Source organism: Chelonia mydas, chromosome 4 (assembly GCF_015237465.2).
Source record: "Chelonia mydas isolate rCheMyd1 chromosome 4, rCheMyd1.pri.v2, whole genome shotgun sequence".
NCBI classification, from domain to species: Eukaryota; Metazoa; Chordata; order Testudines; family Cheloniidae; genus Chelonia; species Chelonia mydas.
In genome coordinates this window covers 84,345,173-84,366,032 of record NC_057852.1, presented here as the reverse complement: position 1 = coordinate 84,366,032, position 20,860 = coordinate 84,345,173, and the positions used below count along the sequence as shown (strand labels likewise).

The window sequence follows — 20,860 nt, the reverse complement described above, 5'->3', positions numbered from 1 at the left end:
TCCAGTGAGCTAACTATTTAAAGGCTTGTCTTCATGGGAAATTATACCAGTATAATTATATTGGTAGCATGGCTGTAAATTTCCTCATGTAGACAAGTCCTCTTCTCGGGCAAAATCTCACACAAAAAGGCTTGGGAAGGAAAAATGGCAGAGTTTCTGCCTATTTTTCTGTTGAGTAATAAGTTTGACCACCCTGTGGACTAAGTAGATCTGCTGAGATCTACTTGGAGGCAAAAGCCATATGCATGGAGGCCTTCTGACTCCACAGCAGCTCTGAAAGTCTTTTGACCCTCCCTCCGACTTCTTGGCAGCGCAGCAGCAAATGAACCTTGTGACAGATTCCCCTTGAAAAGCTACTTCCCAACAGGAGGGATACAGCCCCACGTTATATTAACTTTCATGTGAGATCCCTGCAGCATGGGCAGGAGGATGTGCATTCCCAAGCACTTCCCTAGCTCTTACGACTTCTCAGACCTTCAGAGGGCTTTCTTCAGGACTGGGGACACAGGGGAACAGTGCAGCTTATGGTTCCCATCCTTCCATGAGGGAGACCTAGGTGCAGAGTCCCCTCTGCATGAAGGTAAATGGCATGATCTGGTACGTCTAGACAAACAGCAACAAGGGATGAAAAGTAGGTGATAATACAATGGACAAGTGCTATGGTTTTTATTTTTTTAAATATATATATTTTCTAAAAAACTAAGAGTTGGACTCCATTGCTCTATATTATCTCAAGCTTGGATCCTTTATCTTTTTAATAGTATAAAATAAAACATTCGATTCCTGGCATTAAAACCATGTTCGAGAGCCAACAATCAACGTGCTTAGTTAGCACAGAACCAGTAAACTTTCCCAAGCACCAGTCTGAGTCCTGATAAAGTAAATAATCAGTTAGCTTTTCATGTGATGAGGGACAGTAAAATGGTGTGCCACATGAGTTTTTCAGCAATATAAATCTGCACAAGCTATGAATCTGTTTGTCTTATGACTCCCTGACACCAGCATCACATACTCTCATGTGTATACAGCTCTACTAGTGCAATTCTTTCTTAACTTGGCTTCAGCACCAGTTATAACTTGTTCTGAATATAGGCAATTAAGTTCACCCTGTTTCATTTTTACATAGGCTGGCTATGAAGTGACACCACTTTAAACTGGCAGTGCTGTCTTTCAGCCTTATGCTGATGGGTATTTATGCTCAGACTCTACCTGTTCTTTTAATGATCCCATTTTTATGCCTTAGGTCAGGCGTAGTCAATTATTTTTTGTCAAGGTCCAAATTTCTTGGTCAAGATATAGTCAAGGTCCCAATGCCAGATAACAATAATAATAAAAGTAAGTAAATAAAAAGATTTTGGGGGCCCAATTAAAAGTGTTTGGCGGTCTGGATTTGGCTCGTGGTCTCCCTATTAACTACCCCTGCTTTAGGTTATAGGCAATTCTATGCTCCAAATTTAAAACCACAAAAACCAGTACAGACTACATGTTGCATGTAGGTAACTTAAATTATGGCCTTCACTATAAGTAAGACTTGAGATGAAAAGGCTGAGCCTGGTAACCAAATACTTTTTGAAGACAGGTTAGAGCTGAATTGTGAAGGTGGTGTTACAATCAGTACAGTTGGAATAGTTCCTATAAACGGTTTTTATTAAAATAAAATTTTGGTAACAAGCATAAATAGCAAACAGCATTCTATGTAATAGTTATTAGGAATGCACAGTATCTGCATTTTAAACATTCTTTAACATTTTTACTTTAAAAGATAGAAACAAGTCCATCCAACAGCTTTAAGTTAGCAAAATTTGAAAGAACATAAAAACCATCAGCAACATATGGGTAATTAAAGGGTCTCCTTTTCTCATGAAGAACCTCAAGTTCTACATTTCTGACAGCCTTTTCTTCATTCCCCCATACTGTTTTTCAACTACATAGTTTATGCAAACATTCGCTTAATGTTTACAGACCCACTGTTCTCTATAAATGTTAAAAACCATTCTAGATCCTCAGTTGGTATCAGGCAGCATTGCTCCACTGAAGTCAAGCTGAGACTTCAGTCCCATATGTTCAGAGAGACATTAGTTTGATAAAATTTATTTATCCAATGAAAGTACAATTTGTCAGGGCAACTTTGTAGTTTGGTTTTGTATGCAGCTCTTCTCTTCGTGATTATTAATCATGACCTTCAGATTACTGAGTTGCTTCTCTCAACCTTCAACAATTCAATTTGCTAAAGCTATTTGCTTTTGGATAAAATTCTGCATACCAAATTTCAATACTGTGTAAAGTTTTATAATAAACTAAATGGCATTCCATCAGAATAATGACAAATTCTTATGTAGAGTGACACTAGATACTAACTCTAATGAGAAGTAGGAACAAAAAAGTCTTTGCATAAATAAAGTCACATTTGCAAAATGTCTTATTCAGATAGTATGTTCAGTTGGACAACCAAAGGATATAAAAGCAAGCAAACAAGCCAATTGTTTTGGTCACTTGCAGTATCTATCAGCTTTCAATTTTGCTCGCCTATATGAAAGAGAAGACAGACAAAATTTAGGTTACACAAAAGCCATATAAATTTGAACAGTGTGATAGTTACAAGACATACGAGGAGGCTGTTATAACATTTGCTTCTACTTAACTTTGGAACATTGGCAAATGACATTAGAGGCCTGTTAGTACTTCTGATTTGTTTGTTGGCTTTGTTACTTTGTACTGCTAGTATTTGCTCTTGCATTAGAGCCGTGAGGAATATGCCCACTGGTTGCACATGCAACCTTAAAATTTTGGAGTTTTCTGGTTTCTGAATCATGAAGCCTTAATCTTTTACTGGTTTTTTAAATAGAATTTTTTTAAAGACTGGGAATGTAAAGAAAAATGATTCCATAGTCAAAAACTATTTGGCTGGACCATCTCTGGCATGCCACATCACACTTAACAAGAAAGGCTTCACTGGCATACACAGCGAACATCACAGAAAACATTACGCCAGGTTCATAAAATTTTCAGTTGCACAAGTCAATGCAATGGGGCAGGGCTCCTATGGAACCCTAATGCCTTAAATCGACGTAACAATTGTACAGTAGTGGCAACAGCTCTTCTCAATGTTTTTTGCAGCTGAATTAATTACTTATAGGTATACAGTACAGCTTTCCTTTGCTTAGAAAGCTGGTAAGCAGTGCTTGGGATATTCTGCATTCCCCAAATACTGTACCTGTACAAAGTGCTATTCTCACACCCTCATAGCTTGGTCAAACCAAGACTAGTTTTCACTAAACAATGTGAAAAGAATCCTTAATAATGGCTATTTCCCTACAAAAATGCAACTTTCTATCCTTGTTTTGGTGTCAGGGTTGTTGAAAAAAAATAAACGTAAGAATTTTGCTTTTATAATACAGTATTATTGTTCTCCACTCTCCTTGTACTCAATTGACTAAACCAGTTTTGCTCAAGCTTTCCATAAAAGTTTTCTTTCAGGTAGAAACCAGGCAGGCTTGAAAAAGGTGAGTTTCAAAAATATACAGGCAGCAGAAAATGGACTATGGTGAGAACATTTAGGCAATCTTAACTCTAGTTGTCTTTAGCATTCCAGGTATATCACAGATTCATCTGTCAATAGCTTTCATTTAATTAACAGCTGGAATTATTTGGATTTTAAAATACCTGTCCAGCAACGTCTCATGGAAAGTGCCTTCTTTTCTAGCTTTTTTGAGAGCTTTACTGTCTTCTTGGCTTATTTTGAGTTTACGATCTTGGAAACTTTGGAACTTCTTTCTGCAACCAATAAAGAGGGTGAAAATAGCTCCAGTTCTATTGGAACTTTATATAATAAAATGTAATAGTTGTGCCAGGATTTCAAAGTTCAATTCCTGGGCTAGATTTGTGGCCTAAAAGTAGAATAAGATGCAAGAGAATCGGTAATGGTCTCACATGTTGCACTGAGTGTTGTGGGTACAACCTATTCAGACACTCTGTGTTCTGAGATCATGGGTGGCGGGTACAATAGGCCAGGGCTGTTGCTGCCACACCTGCCGGACCCCTGGTTGCAGGGTTTGCTGGTGAAGTTTTTGCTTTATTATGCCCATGCAGGTGCCAGGGCGGCTGAGGAGGTGGTATGGCCTCCTCGGCTGCCCCAGAACCTGCATGGGGCATATCGAAACAGTCTTCTAACAGATGCTTTTCCCCTGGGCGGGCTGGGTCCGGGGAGGGAAGGCATGGCGCGGCTTCGGCCAGCCCCAAGCTCCTCCGGGCAGGGCGGGGTGGGGGGGGGGGGAGGAAGATAGACGAGCCTCCCCGCCTCTGAGAGGGAAGACTGTCATTCAGCAGGAACCTCTTTTGGGTTGTTAATGTGCAGTGCTGACAGGACTCTGAAGAGAATTTCATTTGACTAGAAGGATGGTGGGTCAGGATTGTTTTAAACAAGGGGAGATGGGAATCCTTTGTGCTCAGATACGGAAATGGATAGTTTATTTTAGATGTAGAAGGCTGGCAGCTAAATAGCTTTCAATTACATACACATAATTGATTTCACATTGTTTAACATTTCCTTTGTCTTCTTCTGGAATGTCATCTTTCTGCTTAGCTTCTCTTTCAGCACAAGTACGGATCTAGTTATTAGGGGAAAAAGAAAATAGAAAATGTACATTATACGAACTACAATTGATAGTAAAAAAAACCAAACACATTCTAACTTCTCCTGGCACTAAGGATATGAAAAGTGTTGAATTTTTGAGTAGGTCTTTTCAGTTTAACAGCTTCTTAGGATATGACAAAGATCTCTTAACAAAAAAGTTGATTCTATTCTATTCTGGTTTTATAAAGCCTTTGCTCCTACCTTGAAATTGTATATATAAAACATACAAACACTAAACAACATTTCACATATTTCTTGAATATACAAACAAAATATATTCTGAATCTTCAGTATTAAATACTACATTTAAGGGATTAGCCACGATTCATGTTGTGACTGGTTCCCCCGGGGTGCCACTTGGAACTGGGTTCCCTTTACACTGTGCTGCTGTGACAGACTCTCAAGCTCCCTTCCAGCATACACACTTTGCCCAGCACTCAAGTGCACAGCCCCCTTTGGAGTGTAAGCCCAAAATTGTCTTGTGCTGCACAGAGAACTGTATGTGGAGGAAGATATGCACAGCTTTTTGGCCCCGTTATGAATTCCACAAACTGGTTTTAGAGAAAACAAAAACAAATTTATTAACTACAGAAGATAGATTTTAAGTGATTATAAGGGATAGTGAACAGATCAAAGCAGATTACTGAGTAAATAAAACAAACTCGCAAACTAAGCTTAAGGTACTAAAGAAACTAAATGTTGTTTTAAGCAGATTGCAGAGGTTCTTGAAAGCAAGCTGCTCTTGCTTGCAGCTTAAAACTCCAGGCATTTCTTTCACAGACTAGACACCCTTCCAACCTGGGCTCAGCTCCTCCTCCCCACTCCCCCAGTCTTTGTTTCTAAGGCCTTGTCTACACTGCCACTTTACAGCACTGCAACTTTCTCACTCAGAGGTGTGAAAAAACACCCCCGAGTGCTACACGTTTCAGCACTGTAAAGCGGCAGCATAGTTGCGCTCCCAGCGCTGGTAGCTACTCCCCTCATGGGGCTGGTTTTTTTACAGTGCTGGGAGAGCTCTCTCCCAGCGCTGGTGCCACGATTACACAGCCACATTAAAGCGCTGCCGTACATTGCTAATAAAGACATACCCTTAGATGTTTCTAGCAGTCATCCTGGGCAGGGATTCAGTGAAGAATGAACCACAATTATGTCACTCCCCTGCCTTAAATAGGTTTTACATATGGTGGGAATCCTTTGTCTTCCAGTGATTCCCACTCCTGGCCAGTGGAAAAGTACTGATTTTATCATGGAGTCAGGTGACTTGATCACATGACCCTGCAGCCATAACTTAAAAGTCTATTTGCAGAGTCCACAGGAAGGCTTTCCAGGAAGGTGGGATATTATCTTCAAAGACCTATTGTTTTTCCAAATGGCCCTTTCCAGCCAGCAACTAGACCGACTGCATTGTTTAGTGTGTGTTCCCCAGGTGTAAACACATTTGTAATAGGTGTATAGACAATACTCCTAACTTCATATACAAAAATGTACATGAATACAAATATGATAATCATATTCAGTAAATCATAACCTTTCCAATGGTATCTCACATGACTCATCTTGCATAAAATACATCTTAATTATGCCATTATCATAACAGCATTTCTATGAATTATATGGGGCGTGGTGTCACATGTTCTGAAATAGTTAATGCTTTGCTATATATGCAATTAAAACATCATCATCTGTACTTGGCAAGATGAAAGAGGACTTGGAGACTCCTATTTAAATTGTAAAATCTTACAAGACTGAGTTCTTAGCAAATTTTATATACCAAAGTTTTAGATTAAGTTTATGGGATTTTAGAAACTAGAAATCAAGACAAGAATTTTTTTTTTTACTCATTTAATGTCCACGAGTGACAATATATTGCATTTGTAATTTAACTGATGTTGAATTATAGATGGAGCTGAAGTGCTTTTCTATTACAAACTGTGATAGTCTTGTTTGTACGAACCAGGGACATCTAGTACTTGCACCCGACACTGCCAAGGAAAACCCAAGCTGCTGTCAGTTACTGGCAAGGAGGAGATGGTACACTTTTGAGCAAGCGTTGAACAAATAATGTAGCATACTATTAGAGAGCAATTTGCTGTCAGAAGTACAATCTGGTTTGTTCAGACCGAAAAAGACAGTGACCACTTGTGGTCAGAGATCTTGTGGCATTTGCACAAGAGTAAGGAGTTTGCAGTCCTGGTTACTTGGCATAAGCCAGTTTTGTTGAGTATTCTGTCTACCTGCAATTTCCAATGAATATAACTCTCTTCCCGTCTTAAATGGTTAGGCAGCAGATTTGTTGAAAAGCTGCCCCATATGACCTTGGAGAGGTCCATAATTCAGTGATGAATGAAGATGCTCCTTAATATGAAGTTTGTAAAGTGAATTAGAAAAATTCATGATGAAAGGTATTATGTAAACTTACGATGTTAGACTGTTTGTTCCATAAATATTATGGATAGTGCATAGGTTTTGCATTTTCCATTATAGCATTCAAGCTGATAATATAATTATAGAGAATATATCACACACACACACACAAATTACCTTTATCATTTCTTCTTCCCCTGCAGTTTTACTTTTGGCTTCTATATCTCCCTCTTCATTACAGGTGATAAAACAGCTATTTGCTGCTAATAAAGCCATTTTCCCCTGTTAAAATACCACCATTTAAGTTAGTACTGTTAACAAATTTTAGACATGCCTTAAAATTATAAGAATTCTAGAATACTCCAGAAGACACCACAGATGTCTTCTCACCTTCTGCCTACGGAATTCTTAGTAGCCACCCCTGGCAATCTGCTGTCTCTTTTACTCTTACATTGTATATTGCTGCCAAAACCAGAAAAACATTTTGATTTAAAGTCTTTAAAAATACAGTAATGTACCCAACTGCAACTTACAAATTAACTATTCTTTATAATTTTGCAATACCTGTCATGTCATTGTTTTACCACCTGCATGGAAGAGTATCCCATTAGCACTATTAATGTTAAGTTTAAAACAACAATTTTTACCAAGAACATCACCTGCAGTTAATATTAGAGATGGCTTACATCTTGGAAGACAGGTTCCCATTGCTCTCTCGATCCTATTGCATCTGATCGTCCAATAACAAGACCATCTGAATTTATGCCAAGGTATTTGCCATAGCCAGACTTCAGTGCAATTCTTAGAGAAATGAGAAAAAAAGGTAGTGTTTTAACTTTAAAACATTCTGTAAAATATTCAATATATCAAAGAGGTCCAGTATTTTGGTTTTAGCTATACTTTTAAGAGCTAGATGTTACAATAAAGGAGATTTTAAGGGAGGGATATTTAGCTTTGATTCAGGGTAAGAGATCACATATAGCAGTCTAAATGAGATCTTATGGACATTCTTGAAGTAAAACCTGCACAACATCAAATTTTTCAAAAATCCACTGGAGAAATTACCTGGTATCAGACAACTTTACTGCTGTAAACTGCTCAGGAGGACTAGGGCCATCATCCTCTGAAAGAGACATTTTTTTTGAAAATTATTATTAGGTATAAAGCATTAGATATACAATTTTTGAATTTATGAGACTAAGTTTAAATAAAGATGATAGATTATACAAGAATGATCAGTGTACAATACAGGAAAAGGCTATAATGCGGGGCCAGATATTGACATAAATTTTCAGAAGAGTATCCAACCACTGTAAAAGCAAAAAAGAGTTTTATAGGAGTTATCTAAGCACTTACAGTATATGGTTAGCATTCTACAAGACACAAATAAAGACAATCCCTGCCCCCAACAAATTTAGAATTGAGAATTTATAACTATTCATGGAAAATGTGTATCTAAATCCACTGAATTGCTTTGTGAATCTCAGCCTATGCATTATATAAGCTTCTCATAAGAAAATGTACTTGCGCTGTTTTACTTGAGCGCATGACTAGAATTCAGTATTTTAAAAGCCACCATCACTTTTGCAACAGCAGGAATGATATACTGCCACCATTCCTGGACTGGTCGTTACCTTACTCTGGGGTTGAAAGACATCCAAATTCACTCTGCTTCCAGAACAGGGGTTCCCTACTTGAGCAGTGCCTCTCTCACTCCCAGAGTGAGGGAAAGACCAGCTACAGGCCACCTCCACAGAACATCTACATAACAATTACAGGTATAGGAGGGTTAGTCAGTATCCTTTGATGTGGAGTGGGAGTTGTTGGTTGGTAAGTGAGGGTCCTGGTCTGACTTTAGTTTCTCTTTTTATAAGACAAAAAGAGAAACTAAAGTTAGACCAGGACCCTCATTCTGGTTTTGCATGGTTACTTACAAGAGCGACAGTGCTTTCCACCTTGTTAAAGGCCTAAACATACAGGTGAGCATCAGGAAAGGAACTGAATTGCATGTTGTCATAAATATAAAGGGAAGGGTAAACAACTTTAAATCCCTCCTGGCCAGAGGAAAAATCCTTTCACCTTTAAAGGGTTAAGATGCTAAAGTTAACCTCGCTGGCATCTGACCAAAATGACCAATGAGAAGACAAGATACTTTCAAAGCTGGCGGGGGGAACAAAGGGTCCTCTCTGTCTGTGTGATGCTTTTGCTGGGACCAGAGCAGGAATGCAGGTCAGAACTCCTGTAAAGAGTTAGCAAGCAATCTAGTTAGATATGCGTTAGATTCTGTTTTGTTTAAATGGCTGATAAAATAAGCTGTGCTGAATGGAATGTATATTCCTGTTTTTGTGTATTTTTGTAACTTAAAAGTTTTGCCTAGAGGGATTCTCTATGTTTTGAATCTGATTACCCTGTAAGGTATTTACCATCCTGATTTTACAGAGGTGATTCTTTTACTTTCTCTTTAATTAAAATTCTTCTTCTAAGAACCTGATTGCTTTTTCATTGGTCTTAAGATCCAAGGGTTTGGGTTTGTGTTCACCTGTGCAAATTGGTAAGGATTTTTATCAAGCCTTCCCCAGGAAAGGGGGTGTAGTGCTTGCGGGGATATTTTTTTTGGGGGGGGAAGAGGGGAGAAAGACGTTTCCAAGTGGGCACTTCCCCTGTTATTTTTGTTAGACGCTTTGGCGGTGGCAGCATAAAGGTTCAAAGACAAAAAGGTAAAAAAGTTTATACCTTGGGGAAGTTTTAACCTAAGCTGGTAAGAATAAGCTTAGGGGGTCTTTCATGCAGGTCCCCACATCTGTACCCTAGAGTTCAGAGTGTGGAAGGAACCTTGACATGGTGGCAGAGCAGTGGGATTTATTTGAAATCATTTTGAGATTTTTTTTGAACCAAAAACACAGAAGGATTTTAAAAGATTTTAAAGGGTTTTGTAAAAGGGGACAAAGCAACAAGCATAACAAAAGGGAGCCTGCTTTTGTGAGCTGCAGTTTTCTCTACCTAAAGGCAGGGTAGTTAACCTCCTGCAGGGAAATTCACAAGTTCTTCACAGACCTGAAGAGGTGGGTTTTTTTTTTTGTTTTTTGTTTTAGCTAAGAGCAACTAGCGGGTTTTTCTGTCTATTTGTCTGGAGACAAAGGATTTTTCTGTCGGCTGAGAATACTATCAGAGAACATCGGTATCAGGTTACAGCACAACCTATATTTTTGACAAGCCAAGTGTTTTTGTTTGTTTGATTTCTAACTCTCGGGTGTAAAGTTAGTTAAAAACAGAGAGGCAAACATGACAGAAACCAAGGCAGAAAAAACCAAAGAGGCTGCCCACAGGAGAGAACTGGAGGCAGCGAAAGAGGCAGAAAAAAACCGAGAGGCTGCCCGCAGTACAGCTACGGAGACAAAGGAAAAAGACCTGGAGGAGAAGGAAAAAGAGAGGGAGCATGCACTGGAGATGGAGAAGACAAAGGCTCAGCAGAATAGCAATCCTTCTCCAGGTACCGCTTCTCATCCCAGGAAGTTCCCCACCTACAAAGCAAGCGATGATATCGAGGCCTTCTTAAAACACTTCGAAAGGGCCTGCCTTGGGTAGAGCGTCTCTACAGACCAATACATGGTACAACTGAGGCCGCAACTCAGTGGACCCTTAGCTGAGGTGGCAGCTGAAATGCCTAAGGAACACATGAACAAGTATGAACTGTTTAAAACCCAGGCGAGAGTCAGAATGGGGCTAACACCCGAGCATTCCTGTCGGCGGTTCAGAGCCCTAAGGTGGAAACCAGACATGTCATTTACCCGACATGGCTACCACATCGTGAAACATTGGGATGCCTGGATATCAGGAGCAAGTGTTAACTCTCCAGAAGAGTTGCCCTTCCTAATGCAAATGGAGCAGTTCTTAGAGGGTGTTCCTGAGGAAATAAAAAGATACATCCTAGATGGAAAGCCCACAACTGTAATCGAGGCAGGGGAGATTGGAGCCAAATGGGTGGAGGTGGCAGAAAAGAAAAAAACTAGTAGCAGTTAGGGCGAATATCAGAAGGGGCAAACCGGAACAAAACGGGTGGAGGGAGGAGAGAGGAACAATCCTGGTTGCAGTTGAAGCGGATACCACAAGGGACAACCTCAGACCACACCCTACTACTGGAGGCAGCCCAAGGCCCCAACTACACCCCAAGGAACACTCCAGACACCTTATCGTCCTGCCACACCGTTCTCCAGCAACCCACCTCGCCCCAGTGACCCGTCAGCTGGACGATGTTTTAAACGTAATGAGCCGGGTCATGTAAAGGCCAACTGCCCCAAGAACCCCAACAGATTACAGTTCATTGCACCGGAATCACACCAGAGGTCCTCAGGTCCAGATACCTCCCAGATACCCTCGGATCGGAGGGAAACTGTGAGTGTGGGCGGGAAGAAGGTCACAGCGTGGAGGGACACCGGAGCACAAGTGTCGGCTATCCATACTTCCTCAGTGGATCCCAATTTAATCGACCCAGAGATCCAAGTGACAATTCAACCCTTCAAGTCCAACTCTTTCAATTTGCCTACAGCCAAGTTGCCTGTCCAGTACAAGGGCTGGTCAGGAACGTAGACTTTTGATGATTATCCCATCCCCATGCTGCTGGGAGAAGACTTGGCCAATCATGTGAAGCTAGCCAAGAGGGTGGGAATGGTCACCCGCAGCCAGGCTAAGCAAGCCGTCACGCCTAGCTCTGTTCCGGAAACTTCTACCAGGACCCAGTCAGAGGTGATGGAACCGGACCCCATGTCAACGTCTGCAACAGCAGTAGTGGATCCAGTCCCAGAGACCCAGACAGAGCCAGACCCAGAGCCGAAACTCGCGGAACAACCAGCACCAGAACCAGTGCCAGCACTGAATCCAGTACTTGCAACCCCAACACCAGAGGGCCCCACCGAACCTGCACCGGCAGCAGCAGATAACCCTACACAAGAGGCTCAACTGGAGCCTGAAACCCAACGTAGTGCACCAGCAGAAAGCGGTTCACAGTCAACGGAAACAGCCCCATCCCCTACATCGCTTCCAGGGGGACCAAGCCTAGGTCCACAATCCAACGAGGAACTGATGTCTTCAGCATCAAGGGAACAGTTCCAGACGGAACAGGAAGCAGATGAAAGCCTCCAGAGAGCTTGGACGGTGGCATGGAGCAACCCACCGCCTCTCAGCTCTTCTAATCAATCCAGGTTTTATTGTAGAAAAAGGACTTTTGTACAAGGAAATTGAGCATCAGGAAAGGAACTGAATTGCATGTATAAAGAAAACATCAAGACTGGCTTAGAAAAATTAATTAGTGGTCAGTCATTAGGATTCAGTTATCCTCTTGGCTGTGCCATGCAGCCATATAGGATGATATTTTGTATTATGTATATTAACTAGCATCACTATAAAAAAATCTTTAGGTTATTGTCTTCAACAAAAACTCTCCATTTAGCAAAATATGTTTCATACCTCGACACTGCAAAATTTTTCTTTTCCTGATACAAACCTTTATGTGGTGCTCCAAGTGTAAAAAGGCCATTGTCAAGAGCGTGGATATAGGCTCCCTTGTCCAGTTCTATTGCTACAGTTCCTGTGATTTCACCAAAATTTTTTACTGCCCACCAGCTTCCTAAAATATAAGAAAATGAAATAACATAGCACACTTACAACTGGATTTTAGCCAAATACTATTATTATTTGAATTAGCATAGCACGTAGGAGCCCTATCATGGATCAGAACCCCATCAGACTATGTGTTGTACAGAACAAAATGACGGTCCCTGCCTCAAAGAACTTGCAACTGACAACAGATGGATACAGACAGACAGGGGAGTACAAGGAACCAAGACAGTATTCATTAGCAGGATAGGCAGTGGTCTCAGCATACCAGCAACCTAACTGTCTTCAGTCTTTTTGTAGGCGTCACGGCAAAGGAAAGGGTTTGGAGGATAACGATGTTTGTGGGAAATGCTCTTAAGCACGGGAGAAAGCATTAAGGTGCTTATTTGAAAATTTAATAGTGGGTGATAGAGGTTGGCATCAATGGCAGATCAGAGGTGTGAATCGACATCTCAACTGTGAATGAGAAATTATAGGTAGGGTTGGGATACACTGTGCAGGGTTTGAAAGTGAAGAGAAGCAGCTTATATTTGATGTGCTAGAGACGGGAGAGCCAGTGGAGTGTTGCAAAGAGAAAGATGATATGGTCAAACTAACAGGCTAGGAATATGATCTTTGCAGCAGCATTCTGAATGGATATGAATGGGACAAAATTGCATTTGTTACGGATGTTAAAAAGAGAAAAGGATGTTCCAGTGATCAAGATGCAGTGATAGCTACATGGATGGATAGGAAAGGCTATATCAGGGGTAGTCAACCTATGGCACAAAGGCAGCACGCGAGCTGATTTTCAGTGGCACTCACACTGCCAGGGTCCTGGCCACCAGTCCGGGGGGGCTCTGCATTTTAATTTAATTCTAAATGAAGCTTCTTAAACATTTTAAAAACCTTATTTACTTTACATACAACAATAGTTTAGTTATATATTATAGACTTATAGAAAGAGACCTTCTAAAAACATTAAAACGTATTACTGGCACGTGAAACCTTAAATTAGAGTGAATAAATGAAGACTCAGCACACTACTTCTGAAACATTGCCGACCTCTGGGCTATATCTTAGAGAAGTTTCTCAGAAAGAATCTGCAAGATAGCTTAAATATGAGGATCTAGAGAGAGGTCTGAGTTGAAGATGATGCCCAGGTTATGTGCCTGAGTGAAAAAGGAAGCAGTGCCGAAAGGGCACTGAGGGAAGATTAAGAGCTGTTTTAGCCATGTTGAGCTTCAGCTGACGGCTAGACATCCACGAGGAGACAGACACAGATTTTGGTCTGGGTAGGAAATAGATCTTATCTAGTAATCTGTAGTAGCATGATAAGCTCCTACTGCTTAGGTAGTTTGCTGTGAAGCCTTGATTGATAATTATATTTAGGCTTATTTTGCTCTTGCAGTAAAACAATCTATAAGTATTCCAGAAGTTGAACAAAAGTGTCCTGCATCATTCACTTTAAAGCGAATAAATGACAAACACCAAATACCCTTTTTGACTGATGATGTGACACACTGCAATTAGAAGTTAGACTTAGCTGTTGGAAAGATTATTTGTAGCCTTAAACTTAGAATGGCCTTTTCCTCTTTTTTGGAAGCAGCCAAGAGAGCATAGTGTGTGTAGAGAAACAGAGGCTATTGGACATCAAACCTCCCTTCTACCCCATATAAAAAAAGATTTCTGTTCAGATTTTTTAAGTCATTTATGTATTTTTCTTGACTACAAGGACTATGATTTATAGGTTTGCAAACATGTACAAATAGTCAATGCAAAAATGTTTTGTATTCATGCCAGAAGCCCAAACAAGAAAACAAAACAAACACCCTAACTTTTCCTGTCTTTATCTTTACTTCTATACTGGTGTGCACATCCTTGAAAGCCCACTCACCAACAATATCAAGCTGATCTTCTGCATTTTCTTCTCTTTTTCTTTTCTGATCTCTGTGCTTTTTCTTACTGCAAAGCGAGACAATGGCAAAAACAGCTAAATAATAAACCTTCCCTACCTAACCGTGTGTCTCTGGATCACCACCACTAATACACAGTAACACGGGAGGAGAAGAGAGGGGCAGGTCACCAGGACAAACCTCCGCTCTGACAGGGCAGCCCTGGGCTCTGCAGACCTAGCTGTCAGCAGGCTCACGTTGTACCCATCTCAGAAGTCGTTTTTTAAACCGCTTTATTCAAAACCAGGCACGACCCCGTGTGGACGCTCTTGCTGGGGTTTAGTTCACACCTGAGCCCAGTCAGTTGAAGCTACAGCGAGCCAGGGCCGCTTTACCCCGGAACGAGCGCGGCCACGCGGGGGCGGGGGATAGGGCGCGCGGTGACTTCACGGCTGGGGAGCAAGGGACCGAGCCCCGGGCAGGGCCCCGCCCGGGAGCAACAGACAGAGACGGACCGGCCTGTCCATGCCGGGGGGCGGGGCTCATCGCGGCGCGACCAATGGTGGGGGGGGGGGGGGAACGTCCCGGCCGCTTCGCACCTTTTCTTCTTCGCCCCCTTGAGAACGAGCTTGGTGGATTTCACGCAGGTATATTCCGCCATTGCTGAACAACAGAGGCCACCGCGTAGCGGCACGCACACGGCGTCCGCGCCTTCCCGCAACGCCAACGGGGGCCGCTGAGGGACAAATGGGAACGGCCGGTCGTTAGGCAACGCGTGCGAGTGGTGTGCACATGCGCAGTGGGGAAGCGAAGCCCCTGCCCTCACCCGGCTGTTCCCGCCCCCTTCGGGCGGGTGTTGTGAGTCTGCAATTAGATACCCACGGCTGGACCACGCCAGCCGGCTCCGGTGCTTGGGGCTCTGACTAAGGGACTGTTTAATTACCATGTAGACGTTTGGGCTTGGGCCCCTTCCACCTTGCAGGGTCTTAGACCTAATGTCCACACCACCATTAAACAACCCTGTGAGCCCGAGCCTCACGAGCCCAACTCAGCTGGCGTGGGCCAACCAGGGGTTTTTAATTGCAGCGTAGACATACTCATAGTCTATGTCTACACTACAACTTCCTACATCAGTGTGTAGAGTATGTGTAACTAGACACCACAGTGAAAAGCAGCCTGTGTCCACACTGCGGTGTGTAGCCAGAGGTGTTGATGAAAGGGTCTGGCAGGGGAGGCAGCAGGGAAAGGCTCAGCAGCTGGGAGCTGCCAAAGCTTTTCCGCTCTGCCTTCCCTCTGCCAGAGCCTTTCCCCGCTGCTGGAGCCTTTCCTTGTGGAGGGGAAATACTCCAGCAGCGGGGAGGCAGTGGAACACTACACTGCTAAAAATAGCAGTGTAGAGGGGCGGAGGTACTGCTTGGGTGTGTAGAGTGCCACATAGGGGACATAACCAAAGGGTTCAGGTGTGTTTTTACTCAGCTAAGCAGTACCTCACCATCTACACTACTATTTATATCCATGCTAGGGGTGTGTATAGTGTCTGTATTCTACATGCCACCAAAAGGAGTGTGCAGTGTAGATGTATCCTAAGGGTTTTATAGTACAGCCCATCACCATAATATCTGAACATCTTCTACATACAATCAATATCAATAGCCAAGACACAATGGACTTCATGAGGTCTCTGGCCCTTCTTCCTTTTCAGGTCAAAACTCTGTTTGGGATAGGCTGATTCTTTTTTTCTTTTTGGGTGGTGATGAAAGGCATTTGGAAATAAAAGAGTTGTTTGAACTATGAGCATCACTTATGTTGAAAAGGATTTCTCAAAGAGGAAGGCTTTGCAACATTTCCTAAAGATGGTCACACTCTAGATTCACCTGATTTCCTCAGGAAGATTGTTCCATAGCCAAATCCCTTCAACAGAGAATGCTTTGTCCCCAGCTCTCACATGCTTTATCCAGGGCTTTCAGATCTCATTGTCCCAGAGGAGCTCTGCTGTCCCGGTGATTCATAGATCAAAAATTAGACTTTGATTTAGGTGGGCCTTGATCCATTAATTGCTTAGAAAATCAGGATGAAAGCATCAGAAACTAGTGTGATGGGCCACACTAAAAACTTGAAGAAACTTGAGCACAGGCTTGATGTGTTCATGATGGCCTGAGCCATGGAGAAGGTGGGCAGCCACATTCTGTACCAGCTACAGTCAGTGCATCATCTGCATATTCAGTTTAGATACGAGTTACAGTAATCCAGTCTGGAGGTGACATATGCATGGATCGCTATGGCCAGGTCCTTGTCTGCATGAGAGGGACAAAGTTTCATATCAACCTGGAGGTGAGAGAAGGCATTTTTGGAAACTGATGCTTCCTGGTCATCCAAGCTTAGTGAGGGGTCAAATAGGACCCTGAGGCTTCACATCACTTTGACGAATGAGGGCTGTGTCCTTTGATGGAAGGTGAAGACAATGTCTTGGCCAGCTCTTACAAGCTGTTCTTCTTTCTGACCAGTGCCACTTTGGTTTTACCTGGGTTCAGCTTGAATCAGCTGCTCTTCATCCAAGAGCTTATTTTCCATAAATGTTCTGACATTTAAAAAATGGTGGCGGTTGCATCAGTTCAGAATGAGATATATAGTTGAGTATCATTGGCATACTGTTGACAGCTAAGCCCATAGCATCTCGCTCTCTCTCCCAGTGGTCTCATGTAGATATTGAAGAATTGGGGGGATAGAAGGGATTGCTGCAGGATCCTTAGGTGAGGGTCTTCAGAGGGAGAAGAAGTTACCCATCACTACTCTTTGAGTTCTTCTGGAGAGGAATTATTGGAGCCACTAGTGCTGGGTCGTCTTCTGTGTCAAGTAGGAAAGTTAGTAGTACTTTCTGGTCCACGGCATCAAAGGCTGCAGAGAGGTCCAGCAGCATGAGCATGGAGATTTTACCTGTGACCATGATCATGAGGAGATTGTCTTCTAGTACCACTAGAACCAGCTATGTGCTTTAGTATGAACACTATGAGGCATCCAGGATGTTGACTGATGTCACATATTGTTGGAACTTAGTGGTTACTACTTTCTCAGTTATTTTGCCCTGGAACAGGAGGCTGGAGATGGGTTAGTAGATGGAGAGAGATTCAGGACTGAATGTTGGTTTCTTGAAGTTTGAGTTAACCATTGCATTCTTCACAAAGTCTGGTAGTTATGTTATTTTCTGAAAGAAGCACTGACTATTTCCTTTAGTAGTAGGCATAGTTCTTTGCTGGTTTTCGCCAGCCAGGAGGGACATGGATCCATTTCACAGGTTCATAGCTCACACTTCTTTTTACCCACAAAAACTTATGCTCAAATAAATCTGTTAGTCTTTAAGGTGCCACCGGACTTCTCGTTTTTATCAGATAACTGAAATGTCTTCTCTTTATATTCTGCTATTTGTCCACCAGGTGTTGCTGTATCCACAAAAATACATGAAAATTAACAAACTTTTGCAAACTATAATGCCTATACTTTTGTTACAGTTTGCTAATGATATCTGCCTGATCCTGGAAAGTCTTACACTCTTGCTTAACTTTGTGCATTTTGAGTGGTCCATGAAGCAACTATGCACTTTAATTGAACATGTGTATAAATTTTTTCAGGATTGGGGCCATATTTATTACACTTACTATTTGTTTGCAAGGCTGCCACCTTGCAATTCTTACTCTACAATGCTGAGAGTATACATTCCTAGTGCTTAAAAAAATTTAGGCATGAGTTTCTCAAGCTCCTATAATGTGAGACTTAAGTTCTCTTCTTTTTAATGGATATAATTTTATTTACAATAATTACATATTTTAAAGAATTTTTCATTTCAGTGACACTAACAGCAAAAAGACATCATTACATTATACATACAAAACTATGAAATCTTCTCCCTCAGGGCAAAGTCATACCATCAATCAGAAAACAGTGTCTAAAATAGTGCCATTTTAGGAAACCTATTTACATTCTAATTTGCCAGTTAGTATTTTTGAAATTAAAACATTTCCAAAATGTGCTAGCTATGATTGTTTAAAAACGTGTAATGGCTCATTTTCTTTATGGTAGTGGAAATAAATGGAGCCTTGGTATATGAAAATCTAGAAAACAAATCATAGATGGATTTTGTTACTGGCTTGGAATTTGCTGTATGTGCTTTTTTTTTTTTTTTAATAAAGATTCCTAAAGAGTGAGATCATTTGCCGTCTCTCATGCAGATGGGGTATTTTCGCTGAGGTGTCATTTGCAAAATGGGCACCTTCATAGCTCAAGTTATAAAAAAAATCCTTATGAACAACATGTCTCTAGGACATTTTGAAGTGATGGAAATAAAGAGATGAAGTTGTGCTTGCATGGATATATTCAAGTGCTTTAGATGCATATGCTAGAGATGGGCTTGAACCAAAATCCGAGATCTGAACATCCTTGAACTTTGGGATCTGAACTTTGTATAGGTCTAGGTCTATCTCTTTTATTTATAGTTAGAAAATGTGGAAATCCCCCAGGTTAAGACAAACTCTAGTGGTGAATGAGCTCTCTTAATTGTGGAGTTGGCTCAGTTTCTCTTTCTTTACAACTGTGAGTGGCCCTCCTAAAATATCTCGCTCTTGGCAGATATAACAAGCTGCATAAAAGGTAGCTTGTGTGAGGTTTATATTTTGCTTGATAATTTGGAGGAGGGAAGTCTGATCTGAGGTGGAGCTCAGGCTGCCACCTTGCAATGCTTCGTTACAACATTCCAAAATAGTTGTGTGATCATGCTGATGCATCGCCATAATATCATGATGCAAGTCATGATGTCAGAGCACAGCCCCTGGATGTCAAAATAGAGTCATTTTGGCCCACAATATTTTGAAAATGTTTTTATTTTAACTTCTGAATATTACAGATGCCTTGAAAATTGTCAGTTTTGTTAAATAAGAAGTTTAATTTCAGATTTTTACATGGACAAGTAAACATTCATAAACAAGCATTTTACAACTTTAGTCAAAACATAATACAATATTTAGGATATCAGAAAAAATGTAAGAGCTAATAGTACATTTTTGCTTATTTGACAGATTCTGATCATAAAACTTCCGTGATGCCTAGGGTTGCCAATTTTCTAATCCCACAAAACCGAACACCCTATCTCTGCCCCCTTCCCCTTGGCTCCACCCCTTCCCCAGGCCCCACCCCCACTCACTACATTCCGGCTTGCTCTGCCCGACCCTCACTCACTTTCACAGGGCTGGGGCAGGGTGTGGGGTGTGGGGCCAAGGATGAGGGGTTTGGGATGGAGGAGGGAGCTCCAGGAGTTTGTGGGGGGGCTCAGGGCTGGGGTAGGGGCTTGGGTTGCGGGCTTACCTTGGGCAGCTCCCGGTTAGCAGTGCAGCGGGACTAAGGCAGGCTAATTCCTACCTGTCCTGGCTCTGCGCTGCGCCCCGGAAGTGGCCAGCAGGTCTGGCTCCTAGGTGGAGACAGAGGAGTGGGGCAGGAGGCTCTGCGTGCTGCTCTTGCCCACAGGCACGCTCCCCAGCTTCCACTGGCCACAGTTCTGGCCAATGGGAGTGTGGAGCCGGTGCTCTGGGTGGGGGCAGCGCGCTAAGCCCCGTGGCCCCCCCGCCTAGGAGCCTGACCTACTGGCTGCTTCCGCGGCGCAGCACAGTGCTAGGACAGGTAGGGTCTAGCCTGCCTTAGCCCTGCAGCTCCACTGACCGGACTTTTAACGGCCCAGTCGGCGGTGCTGATGGAAGCTGGCAGGGTCCCTTTTCGACCGGATAGTCCAGTTGAAAACTGGACGCCTGGCAACCCTAGTGATGTCTCTTACCATGGGCAATGCGTGGGCTCAGCCTCAGCGCCAAAAGCTCCCTAGAAGTGGGAGGAGCCACCAGTGTCTGGACTGTGGTCCTCCCCTGCTGCACCCCGAGGCCCATCCCCACCTAGCCTCCTCTCCATGAGGCCCCACCCATGCTCCACTCTGATTGTGCTCTAGACCCTTCTCCCACTTGGCCCCCTTCTCTGAGCCTCAGAGTCTGAGGCCCCCTGCCTGCTGCTGGCACATATGTGTCCCCTTCCTCAGGGGGCCCCTCCACCTGTGCCTCTCTGCTCCCTCCTCTGAGGGGCTCCCCCACTGCTTGCGCCTATCTCCGCCCTCTTCCTCCCCCATGGGACCCCAAACCCATGCCTCTCTGCCTCTCAGGAGGCGAAGAGGCGCGAGAGGCAAGCGGGGGAGGGAGGCTGCAGAGGAAGCATCGGAGAAGCGCGAGTGGCAGATGGGGACCCCAAGGGAAAAGGCAGAGCAGGGACAGGAAGAAGAGGAGCATGGTTGGGGCCACTTGGTAAGAGAAGGATGTGGGAATGGAACCTTGGGATGGAGCGTGGGCGGGGC

The 20,860-nt window shown here is 42.8% G+C and overlaps 1 protein-coding gene across 1 annotated transcript; it reads right to left on the bottom strand.

Moving 5' to 3' along the window:
• Positions 1 to 1,626: 1,626 nt before the first annotated feature.
• Positions 1,627 to 15,306, bottom strand: FRG1 (FSHD region gene 1). The gene is made up of 9 exons (XM_007062679.4): positions 15,084 to 15,306; positions 14,487 to 14,554; positions 12,498 to 12,620; positions 8,063 to 8,120; positions 7,684 to 7,798; positions 7,175 to 7,279; positions 4,516 to 4,607; positions 3,664 to 3,774; positions 1,627 to 2,526 (listed from the first exon to the last, which is right to left on the bottom strand). Exons 1-9 carry the CDS (start codon positions 15,143 to 15,145, stop codon positions 2,490 to 2,492), a joined length of 771 nt encoding a protein of 256 aa, XP_007062741.2. The 5' UTR covers positions 15,146 to 15,306; the 3' UTR covers positions 1,627 to 2,489.
• Positions 15,307 to 20,860: the final 5,554 nt, after the last annotated feature.

Coding starts and splice junctions, on each gene's coding strand:
- FRG1 (XM_007062679.4), bottom strand. CDS start 15,145: ATGGCGGAATATACCTGCGTGAAATCCACCAAGCTCGTTCTCAAGGGG. Junction 8,121..12,497: donor ACTTGGAGCACCACATAAAG/GTTTGTATCAGG, acceptor TGTCTCTTTCAG/AGGATGATGGCCCTAGTCCT. Junction 3,775..4,515: donor CAATGTGAAATCAATTATGT/GTATGTAATTGA, acceptor TATTGGTTGCAG/AAAGAAGTTCCAAAGTTTCC.